The sequence below is a fragment of the Phyllobates terribilis genome, unplaced genomic scaffold (assembly GCF_046119375.1).
Source record: "Phyllobates terribilis strain yellow unplaced genomic scaffold, ASM4611937v1 Scaffold_5__5_contigs__length_657084704, whole genome shotgun sequence".
Lineage (NCBI taxonomy): Eukaryota > Metazoa > Chordata > Amphibia > Anura > Dendrobatidae > Phyllobates > Phyllobates terribilis.
The window spans coordinates 63,775,599-63,800,026 of NW_027362765.1; the positions used below are offsets into that span (position 1 = coordinate 63,775,599).

The following is a 24,428-nucleotide window of genomic DNA, read 5'->3' on the forward strand; positions in this document are numbered from 1 at the left end:
AGCTGGTGATCCACAGTGTCGAATGCTGCAGAGAGATCCAGGAGAATCAGCAGGGAATAGTGACCATTAGATTTAGCTGTTAGTAGATCATTAGAGACTTTAGTGAGGGCAATTTCAGTAGAATGTAAAGAGCGGAAACCAGAATGTAAAGGGTCAAGAAGAGAGTTGTCTGAGAGATAGAGGACTAGGGAATGGACCAGGTGTTCCAGGAGTTTAGAGATAAAGGGAAGATTGGAAACAGGTCTGTAGTTGGCCGTACAGTTCTGGTCAAGTGATGTTTTTTTAAGTAATGGATGTATGCTGGCGTGTTTGAAAGAAGAGGGAAAGATACCAGATGAGAGGGAGAGGTTGAAAATTTTAGTTAGGTGAGTGGTGACAGCTGGAGAAAGGGACTGAAGGAGATGTGAGGGAATAGGGTCACTGGTGTAGGTGGTAGGGCGAGAAGATGCAAGGAGCCTGATCACTTCATCTTCCGTGACTGGTTCGAAGTCAGAAAGTGTGCAAGATACAATGTGGGGGGGGGAGCATGCATAACATTTGGGGATTGGGAGAAAATTTCCTGTCGGGTATGGTCAATTTTTTCTTTGAAATAATTGGCCAGATCGTCAGCGCTGAGGTCGGTGGTCGGGGCCTGTGCTGTTTGATTGAGGAGAGAGTGAAATGTGTCAAAGAGGCATTTAGGATTATTGGAAAGTGAGATGATGAGGTTGTTAAAGTAGGTTTATTTGGAGAGGTGAAGGGCAGAGTTATATGTTTTCAGCATAAATTTATAATGGAGGAAATCTTCGGGCAGATTAGATTTTCTCCACAGCCGTTCAGCGCACCTGGAGCACCGCTGGAGAAAACGTGTTTGAGGCGTGTGCCCGGGTTGCCGCAGTCTATGCCAAATTGTTCTTTGTGTAGGAGGTGCGGCTTCATCCAGGGCACATAGCAATATTTCGTTATAATGCTTCAATGCAGAGTCGGGACATGAGAGGGAGGAGATTGGGTCCAATGATTGCCACTTTTTCATACATTTCTGGGTGTTAATGTTGCGTATATTTCTATAAGTGTGAAAAGTGGGGGGTTCTTGACAGAGAATGAAAGAAGATTATGGTCAGAGAGTGGAAGGGGAGAGTTAGTAAAGTCATGTACTGAGAAAAGTCGGGAGAAAATCAGGTCCAATGTGTTCCTCGATTTCATGTGTAGGAGAATTAACAAGCTGTGAAAGGCCGAAGGAGGAGGTTAGCGATAAAAGATGAGCGGCAGATGGGGAAAGAGAATCGCCAATTGGGATGTTAAAATCTCCCATGGTTAGAGTGGGGATGTCGCAGGATAGAAAATTTGGAAGCCAGGCAGCAAAGTGATCCAGGAACTGACGGGAGGGACCTGGAGGGCGATAGACAACCGCCACTTGCAGGGAGAAGGGCCGGTAGAGTCTGACTGTGTGGGCCTCAAAAGAAGGGAAGATAAGGGAGGGTACTGGGAGGATAACCTGAAAAGTACATTTTGTTGAAAGAAGCAGACCAACACCTCCACCTGATTTGTTGTCAGATCTCGGGGTATGAGAGAAGTGTAGGCCACCATATGAGAGAGCTGCAGCGGCGGTGGTGTCCGACTGCTGGATCCAGGTTTCGGTGAGAGAAAGAAGGTTGAAGGTATTAGAGAGGAAAAGTCATGGATGTAAGAGAGTTTATTACATGCTGAGCGCGCATTCCAAAGGGCACAGTTGAATGAGACAGAAGATATGTAGGGAATATTAATGAGATTAGCAAAGTTTCGGAATGTAACAGGGAAAAAGTAAGTGTTATTATTACTGGAGGGTCCTGGATTAGGAGAAATATCACCTACGACTAAGAGAAGTAGATACAGAGAGTGAGCAGATGGTTGAGTGATTTGTGAGAGCGTTTCATGTGTTGCATGATGGGAATGAATGGATCTGTGTGGTATAACATTGTGAAGAGAGCATGACAGCTGTACATAGGAGAAGAGAGGAGAGAGGGGTTAATATGGATGAAGTGTGCAGAATTTGTGGGAGAACGGTGAATGTGGATGATTGTAGCAGCCAGAACGTAAATGGCACAAATACAAATGGTAAATACTGTTTGCAAAACAGATGACCTGGAAGCAAGTTTGTTTAATTGTCTTGCATGTCTTACCTGTCTCCTGCCCTGTCCAACTGCCATATCTAACTGCCGAGACACTTTGATAAACTATGGCACTTCGATAAAGTATGCATAAATGCCCCCCGCATAAGTGCTGTCTCTTGACTATGTCTCAATATATAGCGACGTATCTGCTAAGATCTACACAGATTTAACTTGTTAGCAATCAATCAACTAGATTAAGACAACAGGAGACAATAAAACAGCATAAAGAAAACAGACTGGCAACTCAACATGGATCATAAACTGTTAAAGTAAGTGTGATGACCTTAAAGTATCATCGATTAAACCACGTAGCTGAATGATATATAGTACAGGCCAAAAGTTTGGACACACCTTCTCTTTTAAAGATTTTTCTGTATTTTCATGACTTTGAAAATTGAACATTCACACTGAAGGCATCAAAACTATGAATTAACACATGTGGAATTATATACTTAACAAAAAAGTGTGAAACTACTGAAAATATGTCTTATATTCTAGGTTCTTCAAAGTAGCGACCTTTTGCTTTGATGACTGCTTTGCACACTCTTGGCATTCTCTTGATGAGCTTCAAGAGGTGGTCACCGGAAATGGTTTTCACTTCACAGGTGTGCCCCGTCAGGTTTACAAATGTAGCAAATACTATCTGCTTTGTTAATGCAAGAACGAGGCATATCTGAAAAAAAAAAACATATAGAAATGTCGATATGCTATGAAACAAAGCTAAGAAATCCTAAAACTGTATACCTTACACAGACAGCTTGTACAAAATTACATTGGCATGTAAAATTTTGGGCACCCCTGGTCAAAATTACTTTTATTGTGAACAGTTAAGCAAGTTGAAGATGAAATGATCTCTAAAAGGCCTAAAGTTAAAGATAACACTTTTCCTTTGTATTTTAGGCAAATATATATATATATATATATATATATATATATATATATATATATATATATATATATATATATATATATATATATTTTCATCTTTTATATTTTAAATATTACAAAAAGGAAAATGGGCAAATGAAAAGGTTTGGGCACCCCTGGAGATTTTTGTGCTCAGATAACTTTGACCAAAGTTTCAGACCTTAATTAGCCTGACAGGGTTATGGGCTGTTCACTACCACCATTAGGAAAGGCCAGGTGATGCAAATTTCCCAGCTTTATAAAAGCTCATCCTCATCTAACCTTGTGCCAAAAATAGCAGCATGGTTTCTTCTAAGCAGCTGCCTATCACTCTGAAAATGGTGGAGGCTCACAAAGCAGGAGAAGTCCACAAGAAGATAGCAAAGCGTTTTCAAGTTGCCCTTTCCTCAGTTCGAAATATAATTAAGAAATGGCAGTTAACAGGACAGAAGAGGCCAAGATAAGGTCTGGAAGACCAAGCAAACTTTAATTTAACTTTAATCCTAGGATTGCTAGAGACGCAAATCAGAACTCCCACTTGACTGCCAAAGACCTCCCGAAAGAATTAGCAGATTCTGGAGTTATTGTACAGGGTGGGCCATTTATATGGATACACCTAAATTAAATGGGAATGGTTGGTGATATCATCAACTTCCTGTTTGTGGCACATTAGTATATGGGAGGGGGAAAACTTTTCCAGATAGGTGGTGACCATGGTGGCCATTTTGAAGTTGGCCATTTGGATCCAACTTTATTTTTTTCAATGGGAAGAGGGTCATGTGACACATCCAACCTATTGAGAATTTCATAAGAAAAACAATGGTGTGCTTGGTTTTAATGTAACTTTATTCTTTCATGAGTTTTTTTACAAGTTTTTATGAGCACTTATAAAATGTGTTCAAAGTGCTGCCCATTGTGTTGGATTGTCAATGCAACCCTCTTCTCTCACTCCTGACACACTGATAGCAACACCGCAGAAGAAATGTTAGCACAGGCTCTCAGTATCCGTTGTTTCAGATGCTGTGTGTCATCAGCATAGAGGTGACACTGAAAGCCATGAGACTATGATATGTCCCAGGCCAAAGGTGTAGATGGAGACGAGCAGGGTCCTAGAACTGAACCTTGGGGGACACCAACACATAAGGGGTGAGATGAGGAGGTGGTGTGTGAGTGGAAGACACTGAATGTCCTGTCGGTTAGGCATGAAAAGATCCAAGACAGAGCCAAGTCTGGGATGCCGAGAGATGAGAGTCTGTAGTAAGAGGGAAAGGTCTACTGTGTCGAAGGCAGATGACAGGTCTAGGAGGAGGAGAACAGAGTAGTCTTGCTTGGATTTGGCAGTTAATAAGTTGTTGGTGACTTTCAGGGCAGTTTCAGTGGAATAGTGCGGTCGGAAGCCAGATTGTAAGCGGTCAAAGAGGGAGCAAGAGGAGAGGTGGGAGGACAGTTTAAAATGGACATGTTGATCCAGTAGTTTGGAGGCATGGGGGAGAAGTGAGATGGGGCAATAGCTAGACATAGGATGGGTCAAAGGAGGACTTTTGGAGGATGGGTGTGATTGAGGTATATTTGAATTATGAGGTATGTTTGTTAGTGACAGGTTGAAGAGGAGGGTTAGGCTTGGGATGAAGACTGTGGTATGGTTTGGAATGAGGTGGGATGGTATTGGGTCAAGTTCACAGGTGGTGAGATGTGATTTGGAGAGTAAAGATAATCTTCCGTGATGGCGGAGAAGCTGGTTTTGAAGGAGGAGAGTTGAGTAGTTATGAGAAGGGGCTGTTGTGACTTTAAGCCCTACGTTGTCAATCTTCTGCTTGAAGAATGAGGCTGTCTTCAGCTGAGATGAGAGGAGAGGGAGGGGGAGCTGGTGAACAGAGGAGAGACTTGAAAGTACTGAATAGGTGTTTAGGGTTGTGAGACACGTATGATATGAGAGATGAGAAGTAGGTTTATTTTGCTGCAGTGAGCAATTGTGCAGCACTTTTAAAACTTCTGTTACTGGACTCCACTCCATTTCTTTGGCTGGACTCCACTCCCTTTCTTTGGCAGTCGCACAGCGATATGCCTTGTAGATGAAGGCCAGGAAGAACATGTGCTCCAGAAAAGAAAAGTGCTTAAAAACCCCAAAAGAGCTTTCTCACAGTGAGGAAGCTCTTTTGGCGTTTTTAAGCACTTTTGCCCATTTTATGCACAGTCACTTATTTTCTATATAATACCCTTGCCTTCCCAAATGCCTAGCATACTCCCCTGATGACTTCTCCGAAAGGAGAAAGAAACGCCACGGAAGGGTTTTATGGGACTAAGTTGAAAGTATACTTGAGTACTGTCCTTGTAAGGATATGAGCCATTACCAGGGCACGACAAGGTAGAATTGTCCAGGAAAAAGAACTTATGAACATGGACAACTATCCCTGAGAAATGCATACCAGCGAAATGGGTGAAATCCACACATTTTCCTTCTTTGTTATTTTTGAGCACTTGTTTATGATTATGTATATTATCTAACCGTCCGGACATTACATGTGAAGAGATATGACATTTATAGATATGAGTTTATTATGCCTGTTATATATAGTTCTTAAATGTCCCGAGGTTAGTAGGGTCATTTTGGTTACGTTTTTTTGGGTTTATGGCAATTAAGGCCAATATTTTATGATAACAAGTAAAAGTTAAGTTTTAGAGAATCCTCAAGGCTGTACTCAGAGGTGGCACCCCAATTACCCTTGTTTTCACCCACTCTCCAACTGCCCAACTGACTGTGGGGAAGCACAGATGGGAGAGTCTGCAGAGCTGTTCACACATTCTATTCCGGGCCAAAGCTTCACAGACTCAAGAGGGGGAAAGCATGTGTAGCAATGACCAAAATTGATGAGGGCATGGACGAAGTAGGGTCCGAGAAGAATCCAAACCCTCGTCACCAGACGTTAACCCCCCGGGTTAGGCATGGATGGGTTGGAGAACGAAATAAATACACACCAGAACTTGGAGAACTAAACTAATATACAACAGGGGTTGGAAAACTAAAATAAACTACTAAACAGCTAGGGTTGGAGAACTAAACTACTACACACCAGGGGATGGAGAATTAAACCACTAGACACCAGAAGATGGAGAACCAAACTAATAGACATGACCTGTTTGTTATTGTTAGATATCAGAGGGAGAACATAACTGGGCTTTGCCCAGGTGCCATATTACATCTTAAGTCTTATAGACCCTGCACTTGCAGCCTTACATTCTACAGGATGGTGGGGAAGGAGACAGTAGGCTGTGGAGTTGCATTAGCTCCGGTGGTGTTGAGGTGGCAGCAAGGCAATGGCAGACTGTCTTGAAGACATGGGTTTTCAGGTTCTGTCTGAAGGATCCAAATGTGGTGGCTAATCGGACACACATAATTGCAGAGTATGGGGGATATTTGGTAGAAGTCTTGGAGGCGATTGGGTGAAGAACAAATAAGTGTGGAGGAGAGAAGGAGGTGTTGGAAGGACCGGAGATTACTTAAGGGAATATATCGGGAGATTAGTTCAAAGATGTACTGAGAAGAAAGGTTATGGATGGCTTTATACGTCAGTGTTAGTAGTTTGAAATGGATACGCTGGGCAACTGGGAGCCAGTTAAGGGATCTTATAGACTGCAATCTTATAGATTGCTGGAGCCAGTCCACAGTAAAAAAGCAGCCAGAGTGTCCGGGAACCTTCACACAGACTTTTCTTAGCCAGGGCTGCTTCTCGGCAGGGTTGGACGGGCCCACCAGAGAACCGCGGAGACTCTTCCGGTGAGTCCTGTCTTCTCCTTCAGGAGAGTTCATAGTGCAAACCTTGCAGCTGCTATGGGACTCTTGAGCAGGGGAGAAAGGTGGGTCCTCAAATTCAAATCCTCTGGTGGGCCCAATGTTCTTCAGTCTTACACTGCTTCTCGGTGACAATTGTATTTCACCTCAGCCATATTCTTTAGCTCAGTGAAAGGACTGGCATAGAGGGAAACCGTATCTACTCCGGTTGTCATTTCTCCCAGGAAAGTCCTGTAATGCAGCTTGTTCCATAAGCAATGACAGCCCGTCCAACATCAGCTCACACTTCTTGGTGGTGCATCGACACACAAAGATCTTTTTTTTTTTTTTGCGCCTTGAATTTCATGACTACAGAGTTGGGCAATGGCCTGATCTGCAATGCGTTTTGAGAAATAACTTGCATAAGCAAAGCCACGGTTTAGGCATCTCAAGGTCATCATTAATAAAAATCATACAGCTTTCCCACAGACTGAAAGAGGGATATCAAGACTTCCAAAACAGCCAAGACTTCCCTGTCCTCACCAAGAGGAAGATTGTCCATGTTCTTTTCCTCATTATCACCCAATCCGCATTGAAATGAGGCTGGGCTGTGTAGTATCACCCTGTATAGTTCCTTACTCTGCCTGCAATGCCTCCTCTTTAACTGAGCATTTCAGTAGACAGAGAAGCGGGATGGTGATGCTAATTATGGCGTCATCGCCGCTCACCATCTTGGTGGAGTCCTCAAAGTTTTGGAGGACGGCACACGTCACACATCCATGCCCACTCACCAGCTGTTATATGCTGAAGCTGACCACAATTCCGACGGGCGTGTTTAAGCTGGTACTCAACAACTGCTCTCTGCTGCTCATAAATCCTTCCCAACATCTGCAACGTTGATTTCCAATGTGTGGTGACATCGCACACCAGTCAGTGAGCTGGAAGCTGCAAATGCTGCTGAAGCACTGCCAGGGTGGCGGAAGCTGTAGCTGACTTGCTGAAATGGGCATACATGCGTTGTACTTTCACAAGCAGCTCTGGCAGATCTGGGTAGGTTTTGAGAAACCGCTGAACCACTAAGTTGAGCACATTTAGTGCTCTCTCATTACTAATGTGTACCCCTGTACAAAGAACAATATCAGCACCAAAGAATTAAAAGATGAAATATAGCCTGCTTTATATACCACGGTACTAAGAAAGCAAATTTTGATTATATCATGTGTACCCCTGTGACAAGAATGTCTGCACCAAAGAATTAATTTCACTAGAGTAGAACTAGTATAATGGAGACCGACACCTCTTCCACTACAGCCAACCCAGCAGATGGAGACTCAACCAGGAGTGTTCACATTTCAAAAAATTAGGGCCAACAAATTGGAGATGGTGGAGTTCAATCTCTTAGCTTTGTCATGTGTAGGCAGAAGCAATCTTTTATGTGACCACAACTATGGGACCGAGGGCAGGCTGCATTGCTGAGAGAGGGCGGAGTACGGTGAAGTGGGCAAACTGCTGGACCATGAGTGAGGTGCAGGCGGAGCTGTTACGGTGGAGTGAGAAACATGTGGTGTCCTCGGTGAAACAAACACAGCAGGCATGTCCGCTTCCGTTACAGCTGACGGGCTCTCACTCAGCCTGACTGAAGCTGGTAAAGAACCGGAGGTTCTGTGGTCAAAGACCTGCATGACAATACTTGGCACGATAACAGAGGAGGAAGAAGCAGCAGATGCTATTGATGGGGCGGCTGATGATTGTTGAGGTCCACTGGTCCGCATTTTATCGTAGTGAGATTGGCAGTGTAAAGCATGTTGATTGCGCATGTGAAGGTTCATGTATGTAGTAGTCAAATTATTGCACTTTTTCCCTCTACTGAGTTTTTTCTCGCACAGTTTGCAGATAATGTGAGTTGGCTCATCCTTTGCACTCTCAAAAAAGGCCCAGGCTAGGCAACGCTAGCCACCCCTGCGAGCTGCAGACCCGCGACCACTGCTGGCCACAGCCACAGTTGTGGCTAAGGAAACAGTGCTCATTGCGGTTACATTACTTAGTGTGTGCACCTTAGGACGCAACGTAACCTCCTAGTCTTCCTCCTCCTCCACCTCCTCAGATGATCTACTCAGCTGCGTGCCTCTGGGTTCACACCAAGTGGGATCCACAACCTCATCATCATCCAATGTGTCATCCCATTTCTCGCCCTGACAGTCACTTCTCTGCTTGCCCTGACAGCACAGTACAGTCTGCATCACCCTCACGTATCTGAGTCTCATCCGGATCACCCCCCCCCCCCCCGGGGTTAAATTCTGGGGACGAGGATCAGGAAGCTGCTCGGACCCATTTTTTTTTTTTTCCCCTGTATGGAGAGCAATATTTGTCCCAAATAATTTTAAGCTGAGATGTAGTCTGCTTTCTTTACCAATTTTGAGTTTATCATGTCTGTGTACCCCTGTGTGAAGAACAATATCTCCACCAAAGAATTAAAAGATGAAATATAGACTGTTTTATATTCCACAGTAGAAAGAAAATAAATTTATATTTTATCATGTGTACCCCTGTGAAAACAATATTGATATTAATTCTTTGGTGTAGATAGAGTATTACTATTCTAATGGTGACCAACACCTATTCCACTACAGCCAACCCAGTAGATGTAGACCCAATCAGGATTCTCCACATTTCCAAAAACTAGTGGCAGACACCAGCAAAGTGGCATCAATTTCAGTACAGTATAAATAGTGTAATTAAGACCAACACCTCTTCCAGTACTGCCAACCCAGGAGATAGAGACCTAACCAGGAGTGTTCACATTTCCTTAAATTAGGGCCTAACACCACCGAAGTGGCATCAATTTCACCAAAGTAGAAGTAGTTTAATGGAGACCGAAACCTCTTCCACTACAGACAGCCCAATAGATGGAGATTCAATCAAGTGTGTTCACATTTTCAAAAATTAGGGTCTAAAACCACCAAAGTGGCATCAATTTCAGTAGAGTATAAGTACAAGCAAAGCCACACTAAGAAGGATTAAAATTCCCCCAAAAATTCAAGAAAAAACAGCAAAAAAGGGCAGCAGTGTTTACCTGCCCAAATCTTCAGAACTAAATGCACTACCAGGGTGCAGCAAACCCACATAAAGATGGCGGCAACACAGGTGCAAAATACTGATGAGACAATCACACATAACCTACCATTTCATGGAGGGGGTGATTGCTTAGTATTTGAAATGCACACAAAAAGGCTTGTATAGAGTGCTGTTCACACTAGGGTAGTGCACAGTATCCGGTTTACAGCCTATTAGTTACACCCATACTATTAGATTAGGCGGGCTGCCCGAATACTATCCAAGTGCACCACATGGAAACAGACACCCCAGTTTACAATGCTCGCACTGATGGGCCTGGCTGCACCTTGGAATAAAAAAGTGCAAAAATACATATATATAATATATGAGGTATTAGTTGATATTTTGGCCAAAATACGTAAGCTCGCAACCCACGACAAGGGTCCTCATGCTTACGAGCTCTACTCTAAACACAAAAAGTAAAGCCACACTAAGAAGAATTAAAATTCCAGGATGCAGCCAGGTCCATCAGTGCGGGCATTGTAAACTGGGGTGTCTGTTCCCATGGGGTGCACTTGGATAGTATTCGGGCAGCCCGCCTAATCTAATAGTATGGGGGTAACTAATAGGCTGAATGCCGGATACTGTGCACTACCCTAGTGTGTACAGCACCCTATACAAGCCTTTCAGTGTGCAATTCAAATACTAAGCAGTCACCCCCTCCATGAAATGGTAGGTTGTGAGTGATTGTCTCATCAGTATTTTGCACCTGTGTAGCCGCCATCTTTATGTGGGTTTGCTGCACCCTGGTAGTGCATTTATTTCTGAAGATCTGGGCAGGTAAACACTGCTGCCCTTTTTTGCTATTTTTTCTTGAATTTTTGAGGGAATTTTAATTCTTCTTAGTGTGGCTTTGCTTTTTGTGTTTAGAGTAGGGCTCGTAAGCATGAGGACCCTTGTCGCTCGTGGGTTACGAGCTTACGTATTTTGGCCAAAATATCAACTAATACCTCATATATTCTATATATGTATTTTTGCACTTTTTTATTCCAGGATGCAGCCAGAACCATCAGTGTTGGTATTGTAAACTGGGGTGTCTGTTCCCATGGGATGCACTTGGATAGTACCAGGCAGCCCACCTAATCTAATAGTATGGGCGTAACTAATAGGCTGTAAGCCGGATACTGTGCTCTACCCTAGTGTGAACAGCACCCTATACAAGCCTTTCAGTGTGCAATTCAAATACTAAGCAGTCACCCCCTCCATGAAATGGAGTATTTTCCACCTGTGTAGCCGCCATCTTTATGTGGATTTGCGGCACCCTGGAAGTGCATTTAGTTCTGCTGCCCTTTTTTGCTGTTTTTTCTAGAGTATAAGTAGTATAATGGGGACCGACACTTATTCCACTACAGCCAACCCAGGAGATGGAGACCCAATCAGGATTCTCCACATTTCCAAAAATTAGGGCCTAAAACCACCAAAGTGGCATCAATTTTACCAGAGTAGAAGTAGTTTAATGGAGACCGAAACCTCTTCCACTACAGCCAACCCAGCAGATGGAGACACAATCAGGACTGTTCACATTTTAAAAAATTAGGGCCTAAGACCACCATTATCGTGACCAACATATTGGAGATGGTGGCGTTCAACCTCTTAGCTTTGTAATGTGTAGGAAGAAACAAACTTTTACATGACCACAACTGCGGGACCAAGGGCTGGCTGCAGAGCTGAGAGAGGGCGAAGTACGGTGAACTGGACAAACTGCTGGACCGTGAGTGAGGTGTAGGCGAAGATGTTATGGTGGATTAAGAAATATGTGGTATGCTCTGTGAAACAAACACAGCAGGCATGTCCGCTTCCGTTAATGCTGACGGACTCTCACTCAGCCTGAGTGGAGCAGGTATACAACCGGAGGTTCTACGGTCGGAGACCTGTGTGACAAAACTTGGCACGGTAACAGAGGAGGAGGAAGAAGCAGCAGATGTGTTTGATGGGGTGGCTGATGGTTGTTTATTGAAAACCAATTTTGAGTTTATCATGTTTGTGTACCCCTGTGTGGAGAACAGTATCGGCACCAAAAAATTAATTTCACTACAGTATAACTATTATAATGGAGACCAAAACCTTTTCCACTACAGCCAACCCAGCAAATAGAGACCCAGCCAGGAGTGTTCACATTAAAAAATGAGGGCTTGACACCACCAAAGTGGCATCAATTTCAGTAGATTAGAAGTAGTATAATGGGGGCAGACACCTCTTCCACTACAGCCAACCCAGTAGATGGAAACCCAATCAGGATTCACCACATTTACAAAAATTAGTGGCAGACACTAGCGAAGTGGCATCAATTTCACTACAGTAGAAATAGTAGCATTAGAAACGTCACCTCTTCCACTACAACCAACCCAGCATATGGAGACTCAATCAGGAGTGCACCATCCTCTTCAGTCGTTCACCACGTGTCAAACTTGTACTCTGTTGTGTTGATGTACAAGCTGGTCTAAAAAACGTGTGAAAGGACTCACAGAAATTGCCTCTGCCACTTACACTACTGCTGCTGCTAATATTTTGGCGTTGACGAATTGACGTGCTGGAGGTTGGAAGTGTAGAGCTGCGATGCACTCTGTGTGCCTCACTGCTGTCTTGGGGAAAACCTATCTTAAGGTTGTGTAAAAGCGTGTTTCGATACTCCAGAATTCGCGGGCCCCTTTCCAGGGTGGGAAGCAACTAGCAAAATTTACTCTTATAACGTGGCTCTAACAGAGTGGCAACCCAGTAGTCAGCACTATTTCAAATCAACTATACGGAGATCATGTTGCAAATAGTGCAGCTAGAAGGCACTCATATGTCGGGCTCTTCCATGAGGTTCAAGCCCATGCTGTGTTCGTGGCTGGGTAATTCTGATGATTGTTTCCTCCGTCCCCTTCCACCAAACATGAACAGAGAGTGGATGATTATCCTCTTCATGTTCTGACTGTTGCTCGCCCATCACCTCTTCGTCTTCCATCTTGCACCTTCACTAACAGTTTTTCTGGTATCACCAACCCCCCTCCATCACGTTTAACCACCCTCCCTTGGCACCCTGAGATGTCCCCTAGTGTATGACGTTAGTAACAGAAGAAAGTAATTTTTTAGTGTGGATGAAGCCTGTATAACCTAGGAGATATGCTACGAACAATTTCAAACTGAGATGTCACCCTCCCTTGGCACCCTGAGATGTCCCCTAGTGTATGACGTTAGGAACTGAACAAAGTATTTTTTTTACTGAGGGTGAGGCCTGCATAACATAGAATATATGCTCCAAGATATTTCAAACTCAGATCTAGCCTACTGTATCACGTTAGTTACAGCAAAAAAAAATGCTCGCCTTTCCGATCACGAATCTGAATGTGCCACATTCGTGTCGAACTTAAGTTTGGAGATCGGATTTCGAACATATTCGCTCATCACTAGTCCTCACCATAAAATTCAGCGTCAGAAGTATGTAAAACAACATCTAAAGAAACCTGATGCATTTTGGAAACCAGTCCTGTAGACTGATGAGGTTAAAATATAACTCTTTGGCCACAATGATCAAAGGTATGTGTGGTGTAAAAAGGGCACAGAATTTCAGGAAAAGAACATCTCGCCAACCATTAAGCATGGGGATGGATCATTTGTGCTTTGGGGTTGTGTTGCAGCCAATGGCAAGATGAACATTTCACGGGTAGATGGAAGAATGTATTCAAAGAAATTTCAACAAATTCTTGATGCAAACATAACACGATCTGTAAAAAAGCTGAAATTGAAAAGAGGATGACTTCTGCAAATGTTTAATGATCCTAAGCACATGTCAAAATCCACAATAGACTACCTCAACAGGTGCAAGCTGAAGGTTTTACAATGACTCTCAAAGTTCCCTGATCTGAACATCATTGAAAATCTGTGGCTAGACCTCAAAACAGCAGAGCATGCAAGACAATCCAGGAATCTCACAGAACTGGAAGAATTTTCCAAGGATGAATGATTGAAAATCCCTCAAACAAGAATTGAAAGACTCTTTTCTGGCTACAAAAAGCGTTTATAAGCTGTGATCCTTTAAAAAGTGGGTGCTAGTGGGTACTAACCATGAAGAGTGCCCAAACTTTTGCATCGGCCCATTTTTCTTTTTGTAATTTTTAAAATGTAAAAGATGAAAAAATATACCGTATTTTTCGGACTATAAGACGCACTTTTTTCCTCCAGAATTTTGGAGGAAAGTGGGGGGGTGCGTCTTTTAGTCCGAATACTATACACATGGCTATGCGTGGTCGTGGGTGTGGAGGAGCGGCAGCGGGGGATCAGTGGAGCATCAGCGGGGCACAGGAGGCAGCAGCAGCCTGCTGCAGCCTACGCTGTGCCCACTACTAAAGAAAATGAATATTCCCTGCTCCCCACGCCCATGGGCGTGGAGAGCAATGAATATTCATTTTTCTTAATAGCCGGCACACTGGAGCCGCAGCGCGGCTCCTGCTGCCGCTCTGCGGTCTGTGTGCCCTCTATCAAAGCTCATGATTATTCCCTACAACCCACTCCCATGGGTTGTAGTGAATATCCATGGTCTTAAATAGCAAGCACACTGACCACAGAGCGGCAGCAGGAGCTGCGCTGCGGTACAATGTGCAGGCTATTGAACAGACTGAATGGTCACTGCTCCCCACGCACAGAGTCCCGGCGTGGGGAGCAGTGACTATTCCAGCACAGCGTCTCACACTGTGGTACAGTGTGCCGGCTATTGAACAAACTGAATGGTCACTGCTCCCCACGCACAGAGTCCCGGCGTGGGGAGCAGTGACTATTCCAGCACAGCATCTCACACTGTGTGAGGGCGCATGGCTGGGACGCCATGCGCGCCCTGCCATGCGTGGCTCACACAGTGAGAGTGTCGGCAGCAGAGCGGGACAGCGCTGGAGGAGAGAGGAGGTGAGTATGGGTGTTTTATTTTTATTTTTTTGTAGGCAGCGTGATGTGGGCTCAGAGGGTGCCATGCATACCAGGATGGGGGCCATGCATACTAGGATGGGGGCTCAAGGGGTGCCATGCATACCAGGATGGGGGCTTAAGGGGTGCCATGCATACCAGGATGAGGTATCAAGGAGTGCCATGCATACCAGGATGAGGGCTCAAGGGGTGCCATGCATTCCAGGATGGGGGCTCAAGGGGTGCCATGCATACCAGGATGGGGGATAAAGGGGTGCCATGCATACCAGGATGGGGAATAAAGGGGTGTCATGAATACCAAGATGGGGGATAAAGGGGTGCCATGCATACCAGGATGGGGGATAAAGGGATGTCATGCATACCAGGATGGATCGCTTCTTTTTGGTCCATCTTTTTGTAGCAACAATAATTGATGATGTGTGATATACATTATGACAATTACTGTCATAATGGGAATAAGCAGTTATACACCTCATAAGCGCATGCGTTTAGATTTATGTTGCAACATAAAAAATACTTTGCATACTTAGGGATCTATATATATAAATACTCATCACAAGGATGATGAGATTTTGTGTTTTTCCTGTATACTTACTGTACTATCAGAGACTGATGTCCACGGCATCTTTTAAGAATTTTCTCGGGAGAGAATAGTTCCTATTTGCAGTGCGCGTGCACACTGTGGACAGCGCTTCTGGGACTGAGATGCAGGGCTGGGAAATGGTATCCTTGGTTACGGTCTGGTGGGGCTGTGACGTCATTTCCTATGTGTAATACGCATGCCCAGGCGTCTATCATGGCGCTGAACAAACAAGTTTTCCTGTGCTCCCAGCATGTTGATGCGACCACCGGTAACTCAATTCCTTTGATTTTATGGGCTTATGTACTTGGCATATCGCTCACTCTATACAGACTTTCCCTGATGAAGCTGTGTTTTCACAGCGATACGCGTGGGGTTGTCATTGGATCCACACATGATCTCTAGGGGGTGATTTAGCTATTGGTGTGCTATGATTTGATTGTGGCATTAATTATTTAAGTCATGTAAGATATCTCTCATATACTAGGCCTGAGCTCGGTACAGGTGAATTTATTATGGTGGGTTTGTCACTAGATCCACATATGTGCTCTCTTGTAGGGGCAATATGGTTATTGGCATGTTATGATCTGGCTGCAGTTTTTTTCACTTGGATCATGTAAAATACTTCATAGATCAGGTTTGGGTTTTGGCATGGGCAGACATATTACGACGGCACTGACAAGGAGTGCACAATATATATTGATGATAAGAATTGGATTTATATAACCTGTTCTGTGATGTAGCTGAATATTGGTATATGATGTGCATACCCATTCTAATATAATAATCAAGTATTAATGGTATGATCCAGTTGCACGCTAGCTAGGATTAAGTTACTATTGTGACTTTTATATACTTTTTGTGAGATATCTATATATGACATTTATATCAAGATAATGTAAGGACTTATGCTATTTATTAGAGGAAAATATATATATTGATTGTATCACCGATTGTGTATTTTGATATTGGAAATCATGTGTGTGCTTTTTTAGTGTTTTTAAAGAAGTTTAATAAAGCTTGTAATTTTATTTATTATTGTATTGAGGTGTGCGCATTTTTACATATGTACCTTCTTTTTCTTCTTTTCTTGATGATGCATACCAGGATGGGGGATCAAGGGGTACCATGCATACCAGGATGGGGATGAGGGTCAGGTATACCAGGATGGGATGGGGGCCACTTATACCAGGAAGGAGGGGCCATACATACCAGGATGGAGGATATTAACAGAATTGAGGGACATTACCCCAATGCCAGTGTCAGCAGCAGACCCCCTCCCCCATAACAGTGCATCATGACCACATTTTTTGCTTACATTTTTTTTCCTATTTTCCTCCTTTATAACCTATGTGCGTCTTATTGTCCGGTGCGTCTTATAATCCGAAAAATACGGTATATATTTTTTGCCTAAAATACAAAAGAAAGGTGTCATATTTAACTTTAGATCTTTTAGAAATCATTTCATCTTCAACTTGCTTAAATGTCCACAATAACAGTAATTTTGGCTAGCGGTGCCCAAACTTTTACATGCAACTGTAGGTAATGCAACTGTAATTAAGATAACGTCATCGGAACTGAGTTGAGATTTTTTGATTGGTTACCCTAAGATAGAATACTAAAGGCTCAATAGATTAAATAGATGATATAATAGACTAGAGCTAACAATGCAATAATGATGATGAAATAATAAATACACAATTTTTCTATAGCCTGCATGAAAGGTGTCATAAGTAATTACAACCTCCTCTGAATTTTGAATATTAGAGCCAGTCAGCAAATTTAAGCATCATATTCGTTTTCAGCACCACAAAATTAGTTAAGTTCAGTGGTGTTCGTCTCTGAAGCAATTTGGCTGTCGACCAGTGATATTTGTCTGTGTTTTTGGTGCTGGATTGGAGATATTCTGTGATAAATCTCTGTATGTGGCTATAATGTGATTGTGTGTTATACCAGGGGCAGGACGGGGCCATGACTGGATGTAGTGATCATGTGAAGCCGGTAACACCTCCGGAGATTTCTTACATGGGATCTTTATGATGTTACATCATTATCTTCTCCCCATTCAGGTCCCTACAATATTGGATCCTCTCAGTGGAGATCTTCTATATAAGAGAATTTTCCTGATTGACTCGTCAAGGATGGATAGGGACAGGGACAAGATGGCGGAGAGGATATTACAACTCACCCTAGAGATCCTCTTCCGGCTTACTGGAGAGGTGAGAGAGTCTGATGACGTCACATTACATCATTCTTATCTATGGGAATAACAGATGGACAGAACTGGAGAGGTGAGGACTCTGGAAATGTCTGTAGTGAGATTTATTAATGTGTCTCTCCATAACCAGGATTACACAGTAGTGAAGAAGACCTCTAGTGAGCGCTGTCAGGCCCCTGTGTCTGAGAGATGGGGAAGACCCCTGAGCCCAATCATGGGGCCTCCACCTCACCCCCTGATACATGAGGACATCAATGACCAGAAGATCCTAGAACTCACCTACAAGATGATTGAGCTGCTGACTGGAGAGGTGACACTGCTGGGAATGCTGGGACATTATACAGTAACGCTATGAAGGGATCGGGGGGATGACTGTATCATTGTATGTGTCAGGTTCCTATAAGATGTCAGGATGTCACCGTCTATTTCACCATGGAGGAGTGGGAGTATTTAGAAGGACACAAAGATCTGTACAAGGACGTCATGATGGAGGTTCCCCAGCCCCTCACATCACCAGGTAATAGACAGGACTAAATACACATGTCCTATAATTATCTGTATGTAAAGAATGAATTCAGTCCCTGTATGCGTTTCTTCCAGTTCTATCCAGTGAGAGGACAACACCAGAGAGATGTCCTCATCCTCTTCTACAGGACTGTAAACAAGAAAATCCCAATGTTTCTCAGGATCATCAGGTAGATGAAGAAAAGGTGTAATGAAATCTCTCCTATCATGTGTAGAAGGCTGAGAAGGTCTTGTGCTCAGCCATGTTTTATACACAAGTGTTTAGAGATTAACGAATCGGTTTGAGGTGATTTGAATTTATATTAGATTTTAGAAAAAAAATGTGGATTCTCCTGAATCTGAATTGTTTTGTTTTTAGTTTCATGTGAGTTCAGTAAAATGGCAGCATGCTATTATGTAGATGACCAGCAAAGAAGTAAAAAAAAAATAATACCTTATTGTTCACCTGTGCCACCCCCACAGCCCCTCGTCCATTTCTCCGCGCAGCTTCCTCTCTCTTCTATATTTCCACACTTCACACAATGTCTTCATCTTTAATCTGCTCTGGTGCTGTGAAATTTGGAAATCATTTGATGTGAATTGATTGTTTCTTATTATGCTCCAGACCTCAAGTTATAATAAACTTAGGGTGAAAAAAATAATAATAAAACCTCACTACTATTCTGTCTGAGGTTCTGAAAGCCAATGGAGATCCTACACTGTACTAGATGAGTGTCCCTAATAAAGTGGCCATTCAGTGTATGTTTTATACCTGGTGGAGATGACAGGATAAAGCTGATCATATACACTAGTTGTCTGGATCTACTCACAATTTTCCAATTACGGAGACTGCTGATTAGAATTAGAAGCAGACGGGTTGGATTCAAGAGACCTGCAGCTATGTGATAAATACTGCTGTCATGTTTGGTCGTCATGTTCATTCGTGATCTTTACTCTTCTTGTGACATCTTCATCCGTCTGTGACTTTTGCAATCTTTGCTTCAGGATAAAGATCTGCCCCATATTAATACTACAGAGACATATGTGAGGGGCGATGAGTGGTGTAAAGTGGAGATATCTACAGATAACTGCACAGGTGAGTAGTAACCACTAAGTGCCAAGAAGTTACAGATCCTACTTATTCACTGGCTGGCATAATTATGTAATGTATATTTTAGGGTCACAAATTTTGCTGTAACAAAAATCTGATTTATAAATTATATAAGAAAAACCTAGCTCTTTTATAGCAGAAATATCCCTGGCCACCAAATATCCTGGCCTTAAGCTATAATATGTTGTCACATGTGACACCGAAGTCACAAAGTAAAGCAGTAATCAAAGTAATGTAGAGATCCATCAAATTGATCAGTCCATAGCCGTCATGCAATGTCATTCTGCCAATAATCCACTTAAGTCAGTCAGTAAATACAAAAAATTCAATGAGTGTATCAAGATCAGTGAAGGTTTCTGTGTGTATTTTTTTTGTATTTCCTTTGTGAACAAAGTGGCTTTTCAGAAAGGCTAACGTCCTACTACTTTTTATGTCGATATAATATGTCATTGCTAAGGGCCTTGATACCAGGGAAAAGTTGCGCTAAAGATACACCGTAGGTGAGTATAGTGTTTAGTTTGTTTTATTTTTTACTTTTTCTTGTTTTGCTGGTTTTTACAGGGAAATATTAAAAAAATATATAATCCACTCAAAAATCTACATGATCTGTTCTGGATTTATTTTCACAGCGAAATCCAGTACAAATTGTAACATCCCTGGCGGCGTGCTTGCATGGTGCACCACCTCCTACCATGCAAGACCGCAATCTTACCTGTCAGTCCATGCTGCACTCTTTGCTCCAGTACCTGCTGTGTCTGTCTCTTGTCTGATTGCTTAGGGTGTTGGCGTGGCTTTCTGCTTGTTTCTTATAGCTACTGTGTGCACAGTCCTAATGCGTCCCCAGCCTATTGCTGTGAGTCACTGGATACTTAAACCCCCTCCACCCAGTAGGAGATGCCTGAGCAACACTTTCACTCAGTTTGTCTTTTGCAACTGAATTGCCAGGTCCTGTCCTGTATCTTGTCTGTTCTGCCACCCTGGAGGCTGAGTACCCAGGGCCGCTACCTGAATCTCTGACTTCTAGTCTGTTTCCGCCACCCTTGGGGCTGAGTTCCCAGGCTCGTTCCTGTACCTTGTTCCCGGTTCATTTCCTGTCTGAACAGTGTCCTAGCCCGTTACTTGTTTCTCTCTATGTCCGTACCTTCCCTTTTCCTGCAGTGTCTGAACCTGCACCTAACTCCAACTCGTTGTCTCTGTACTTCTGTTTGTGAGTTTTGTGTCCACTCGCTACTTCATTGTAAGTACCTTGTGTGTATCTGGGTCTGCTTGTCCCCTTTCCCTGCCTCCGTATCTACCTCCTGTGTTCTAACCATCTTCCTGTATTTTCCAGTCTGTTCCATGTGAACAGAGCCCTGTTCTGCTCCGCTTGTTTACCGCACCTGCGGTTTTGCTCCGATCTGCTTGTTCACCGCACCTGCGGTTTTGCTCTGCTCTGCTTGTTCACCGCACCTGCGGTTTTGCTCTGCTCTGCTTGTTCACCGCACCTGCGGTTTTGCTCCGCTTTGCTTGTTCACCGCACCTGCTTTTTTGCTCCGTTTTGCTTATTCACCGCGCCTGCAGTTTTGCTCCGCTTTGCTTGTTCACCGTACCTACGGTTTTGCTCCGCTTTGCTTGTTCACCGCTCCTGCGGTTTTGCTCTGCTAGTCCACCGCACCTGCGGCTCTCTTTCTGTATCCCAGTCTGTACTGGTCCCTATCCAGCCTGCGTTCATACCTGCCACTATCTGCCTGTCTGCATTCCAGCCGTGCCTGTCAGCACCCGCCTGTCTGCATACCAGCCGTGCCTGCCAGTACCCACCTGCCTTCATACCAGCCGTGCCTGCTAAGTACCCACCTGCCGTCATACCAGCCGTGCCTGCCAGTACCCACCTGTCTGCATACCAGCTCACCTGCCTGTTCCTGCATTCCCCGGGGTGGGTCAACAGCTGTGACCGGGGTCTGACCTGGAGTAGCACCTGGTCCCTCTGCTCGGTTCCTCCCTGGTTCACGGAGTCGACTGAGCCGCCGTGCAACCTTGGTCGGACCAGGTTGATACTTAGTTACGCCCCTCCAGGCACTCCTCGGTTCATGGTCCAGTGGGATCACTAATCACGCTCACGCCAGTCAGTCCGGGCGCGGGCGTAACAGTTTGCTCAGGCCAAGGTTCCCGTTGTGCCCCACGGCCATTCGCTCTCAGAGACATTTGAATCCTTGTCTGGCGAATATGTGCACCAAGAAAAATTTTTTTCTCTCAAGCTGAGGTCCAGGCGATTTACGCACCAGCCCAAATGGAGCTATCAGCACTCGTTCCTGCGGCTCCACCACAGTACTATGGGGATCCAAAACAAAGCCCTGCATTTGTGGAGCAATGCATGCTGCATTTCAAATTCTATGCTCACTATTTTACTACCGATCGGGTTAAAGTAGCATTCATGATGTCCTACCTAGCTGGTGATGCCTTAAAATGGATCACCCCCCCCTATGGGAAGCATGGGATCCTATCGTCTCTGACCTGCAGGCCTTCCTGGTGGCCTTTCTAATGGTCTTCGATGACCCTAATCCTGAGGCTTCTGCTAAAGCTTCCCTTCCCAGTATCCTGGAGCAGCCCCGATGGGTAATGTGTGTAGGTAGCCTACCAATTCTCCAGCCTGAAGAGACTGCTGCCCACACAGAATCCACACAGGATGACAATGCTACACAGAATACTTCTCTTCCCAACCTCAAGAGGCAGTCCAGACGTGCAAGGCGTAGAGGTAAACCGTCACGCCAGGTTCTGTCCGCCCAAAGTCCTCCTGTTCCCCAGCCTGTAGAGGCAGCTTTCCGCATAGAATCCATGAAGGATGACTATGTTCGTCAGGCAAAGCAGAAGCCAGAACTCAGTCACAAAATCGGATTGCGGTCCCGCTGCGGTTGTTTGGGACCCCCTGACGGTCTTTGTCCAGCGAAGGTTGGAGAATCCCAAGACATTACGCCTGTAGGAGAGGCTGCCCTTGGCGTTAGTGTTTCCTCTCCACAGATGACCATGACTGTCTCCGTGGCAAGTGAAGGCATCGGATTAACCGGAAGTTTCGGGCTTAAAGCCTTGAAGAGTCGGTGTCTGATTCCTGTCCGACAACTGCAGAAGCCGGTTTGGGCATTGTCAGCAGAAGGACGAGCCCTACTCAGAAACAGTCAAAATATGTCTGTACAAATTAAGCTCCAGATTGGATCATTACACATGAAGAAGTTCACATTCCAGGAGCTGTCTGGTTTACCCACAGGTCGTCCAGAGCCGATAGATTTAGTGCCCGCTCAGGTCTGGAGATCCTGCATGGTGTTTCCTGGGGGACTGCTGAGGTGTAAGGGGTGTCCAGTCCCCATATCTTCAGGACAGTCAGCAGTTTCTTCTTCTTCTTCACCAGATCTGCTAGTCGCTGACTCGCTGTGCGCTGAAGTCTCCGAAGGAAGGGAAGCGGAGGCATTGTCCCCACACAGTCTCGACGATTGTATCAATGATCTGGCTTTAGGCACCGCCCCGCCTCGCAGACGTGTCATCTCAGAAACCAGACTGAGGTTGGTCCCTAAGCAAGGATCCTCCATCTCTAACAAATCTGGCAATCATTCCATCAAGGCGGTGGCTACCTCCAAGTCTCTGCACCCCCTCCAACCAGGCGGAGGACCTCCAGTTGCCTCCTGAATCCTCCGGGGTGCTATCTGATAACAAATGAAGAGAGACTTTTCTGCACCCTGTACCTGGTACTTCGCCCACTTCATCCAGTAAGCTTGGCAAAGTGTACATCAAGGCGGTGGTTACCCCCGAGTCCCTGCACCCCTCCAACCAGGTGGAGGACTTCCAGTTGTCTCCTGAATCCTCCGGGGTGCTACCTGATAACAAATGGAGAGAGACTTTTCTGCACCCTGTACCTGGTACTTCGCCCACTTCATCCAGTAAGCTTGGCAAAGTGCACGTCAAGGCGGTGGTTTCCCCCGAGTCTCTGCACCCCTTCAACCCGGTGGAGGATCTCCAGTTGTCCTGTGAATCCTTTGGGGTGCTACCCAATATTAATAAGTGGAGAGAGACTTTCCTGTGTCCTGTTCCTGGTACCTCGCCCACTTCATCTGTTGCTGAGGATGGCCGGATGGAAGGAAGCATCCTAGTTACCAAGATGATGAGACTAGCTTTGTTCCCTCTAGTGGACAGAAGAGGAAATCTTGAGGAGAAGGATCGGCCTCCAAATTCTTTGCAGAAAATCCTTGCTGGCTGGAGGAAGAGGGGGCGTAAAGGGAGGGGGGGTACTGTAACATTCCTGGCGGCATGCTTGCATGGTGCACCACCTCCCACCATGCAAGACCGCAATCTTACCTGTCAGTCCATGCTGCACTCTTTGCTCCAGTACCTGCTCTGTCCATGTCTCTTGTCTGATTGCTTAGGGCGTCGGCGTGGCTTTCTGCTTGTTTCTTATAGCTACTGTGTGCACAGTCCTAATGCGTCCCCAGCCTATTGCTGTGAGTCACTGGATACTTAAACCCCCTCCACCCAGTAGGAGGTGCCTGAGCAACACTTTCACTCAGTTTGTCTTTTGCAACTGAATTGCCAGGTCCTGTCCTGTATCTTTATCAAAAAGGAATAGTCGGCACTCCGTATAGCTAGAGTGGTGCACGTGGAAAACAATGTCTGTAGAAAAAGAAAATCCCGGCACTCACGTGTTGATAATCAGTTGATTTATTCCACAACTCACACAAGACGTTTCAGCCTGACCAAGGCTTTTTTCAATTGTGGTTAAATACATTCAGTCAAGATATTTATAAACAAATCCACGGAAATGACATAATTCTCATTAACATAAAAAAAAAGAGTAGACCAATAAAAAAATTATATATAACAGAATTTACAACATACAAAAATTAAGCAATAATAAACTCAAGTTGCACAATGAAAAAGAACAAGTGAATTCATATATTTAAATAATCCCCGACTACACATAAAACCATATACATCGCAGATTGTAAAATTTATTGCATGCATATACCACATTATATCTTTATTTCTCCATATTCTTTTAGCTAAAAATATGTAACATTTCATAGTTTTTCCAGAAAAGATCCTTAATGTTTTTAAGATTTTTTAATATTTCCCATGGAATCAAATATATCAATGACAAGTAAATTCATATATATAAATAATCTCCAACCAAATATGAGAATATAAATCCTAAAACATGGATTCCATTTCATAAATGT

The 24,428-nt window shown here is 44.2% G+C and overlaps 2 protein-coding genes across 4 annotated transcripts in view; one reads left to right on the forward strand and one right to left on the reverse strand.

Moving 5' to 3' along the window:
* Positions 1-24,428, reverse strand: part of LOC141271971 (uncharacterized) — a 352,339-nt gene that overhangs the window by 85,031 nt on the left and 242,880 nt on the right. The window lies entirely within an intron of this gene.
* The window catches only part of LOC141272013 (gastrula zinc finger protein XlCGF66.1-like), a 36,662-nt gene that overhangs the window by 6,690 nt on the left and 5,544 nt on the right, over positions 1-24,428 (forward strand). For 2 of the 3 annotated variants that reach the window (XM_073682293.1, XM_073682294.1), the window contains 6 exons: positions 2,628-2,734; positions 17,467-17,616; positions 17,746-17,925; positions 18,009-18,132; positions 18,216-18,310; positions 19,125-19,215. In XM_073682293.1, the coding sequence (XP_073538394.1) occupies positions 2,657-2,734; positions 17,467-17,616; positions 17,746-17,925; positions 18,009-18,132; positions 18,216-18,310; positions 19,125-19,215 (718 nt within the window). In that variant the 5' untranslated portion in view covers positions 2,628-2,656. The remainder of the gene's footprint in view (positions 1-2,627; positions 2,735-17,466; positions 17,617-17,745; positions 17,926-18,008; positions 18,133-18,215; positions 18,311-19,124; positions 19,216-24,428) is intronic. The other variant, XM_073682295.1, reaches the window with a different exon arrangement.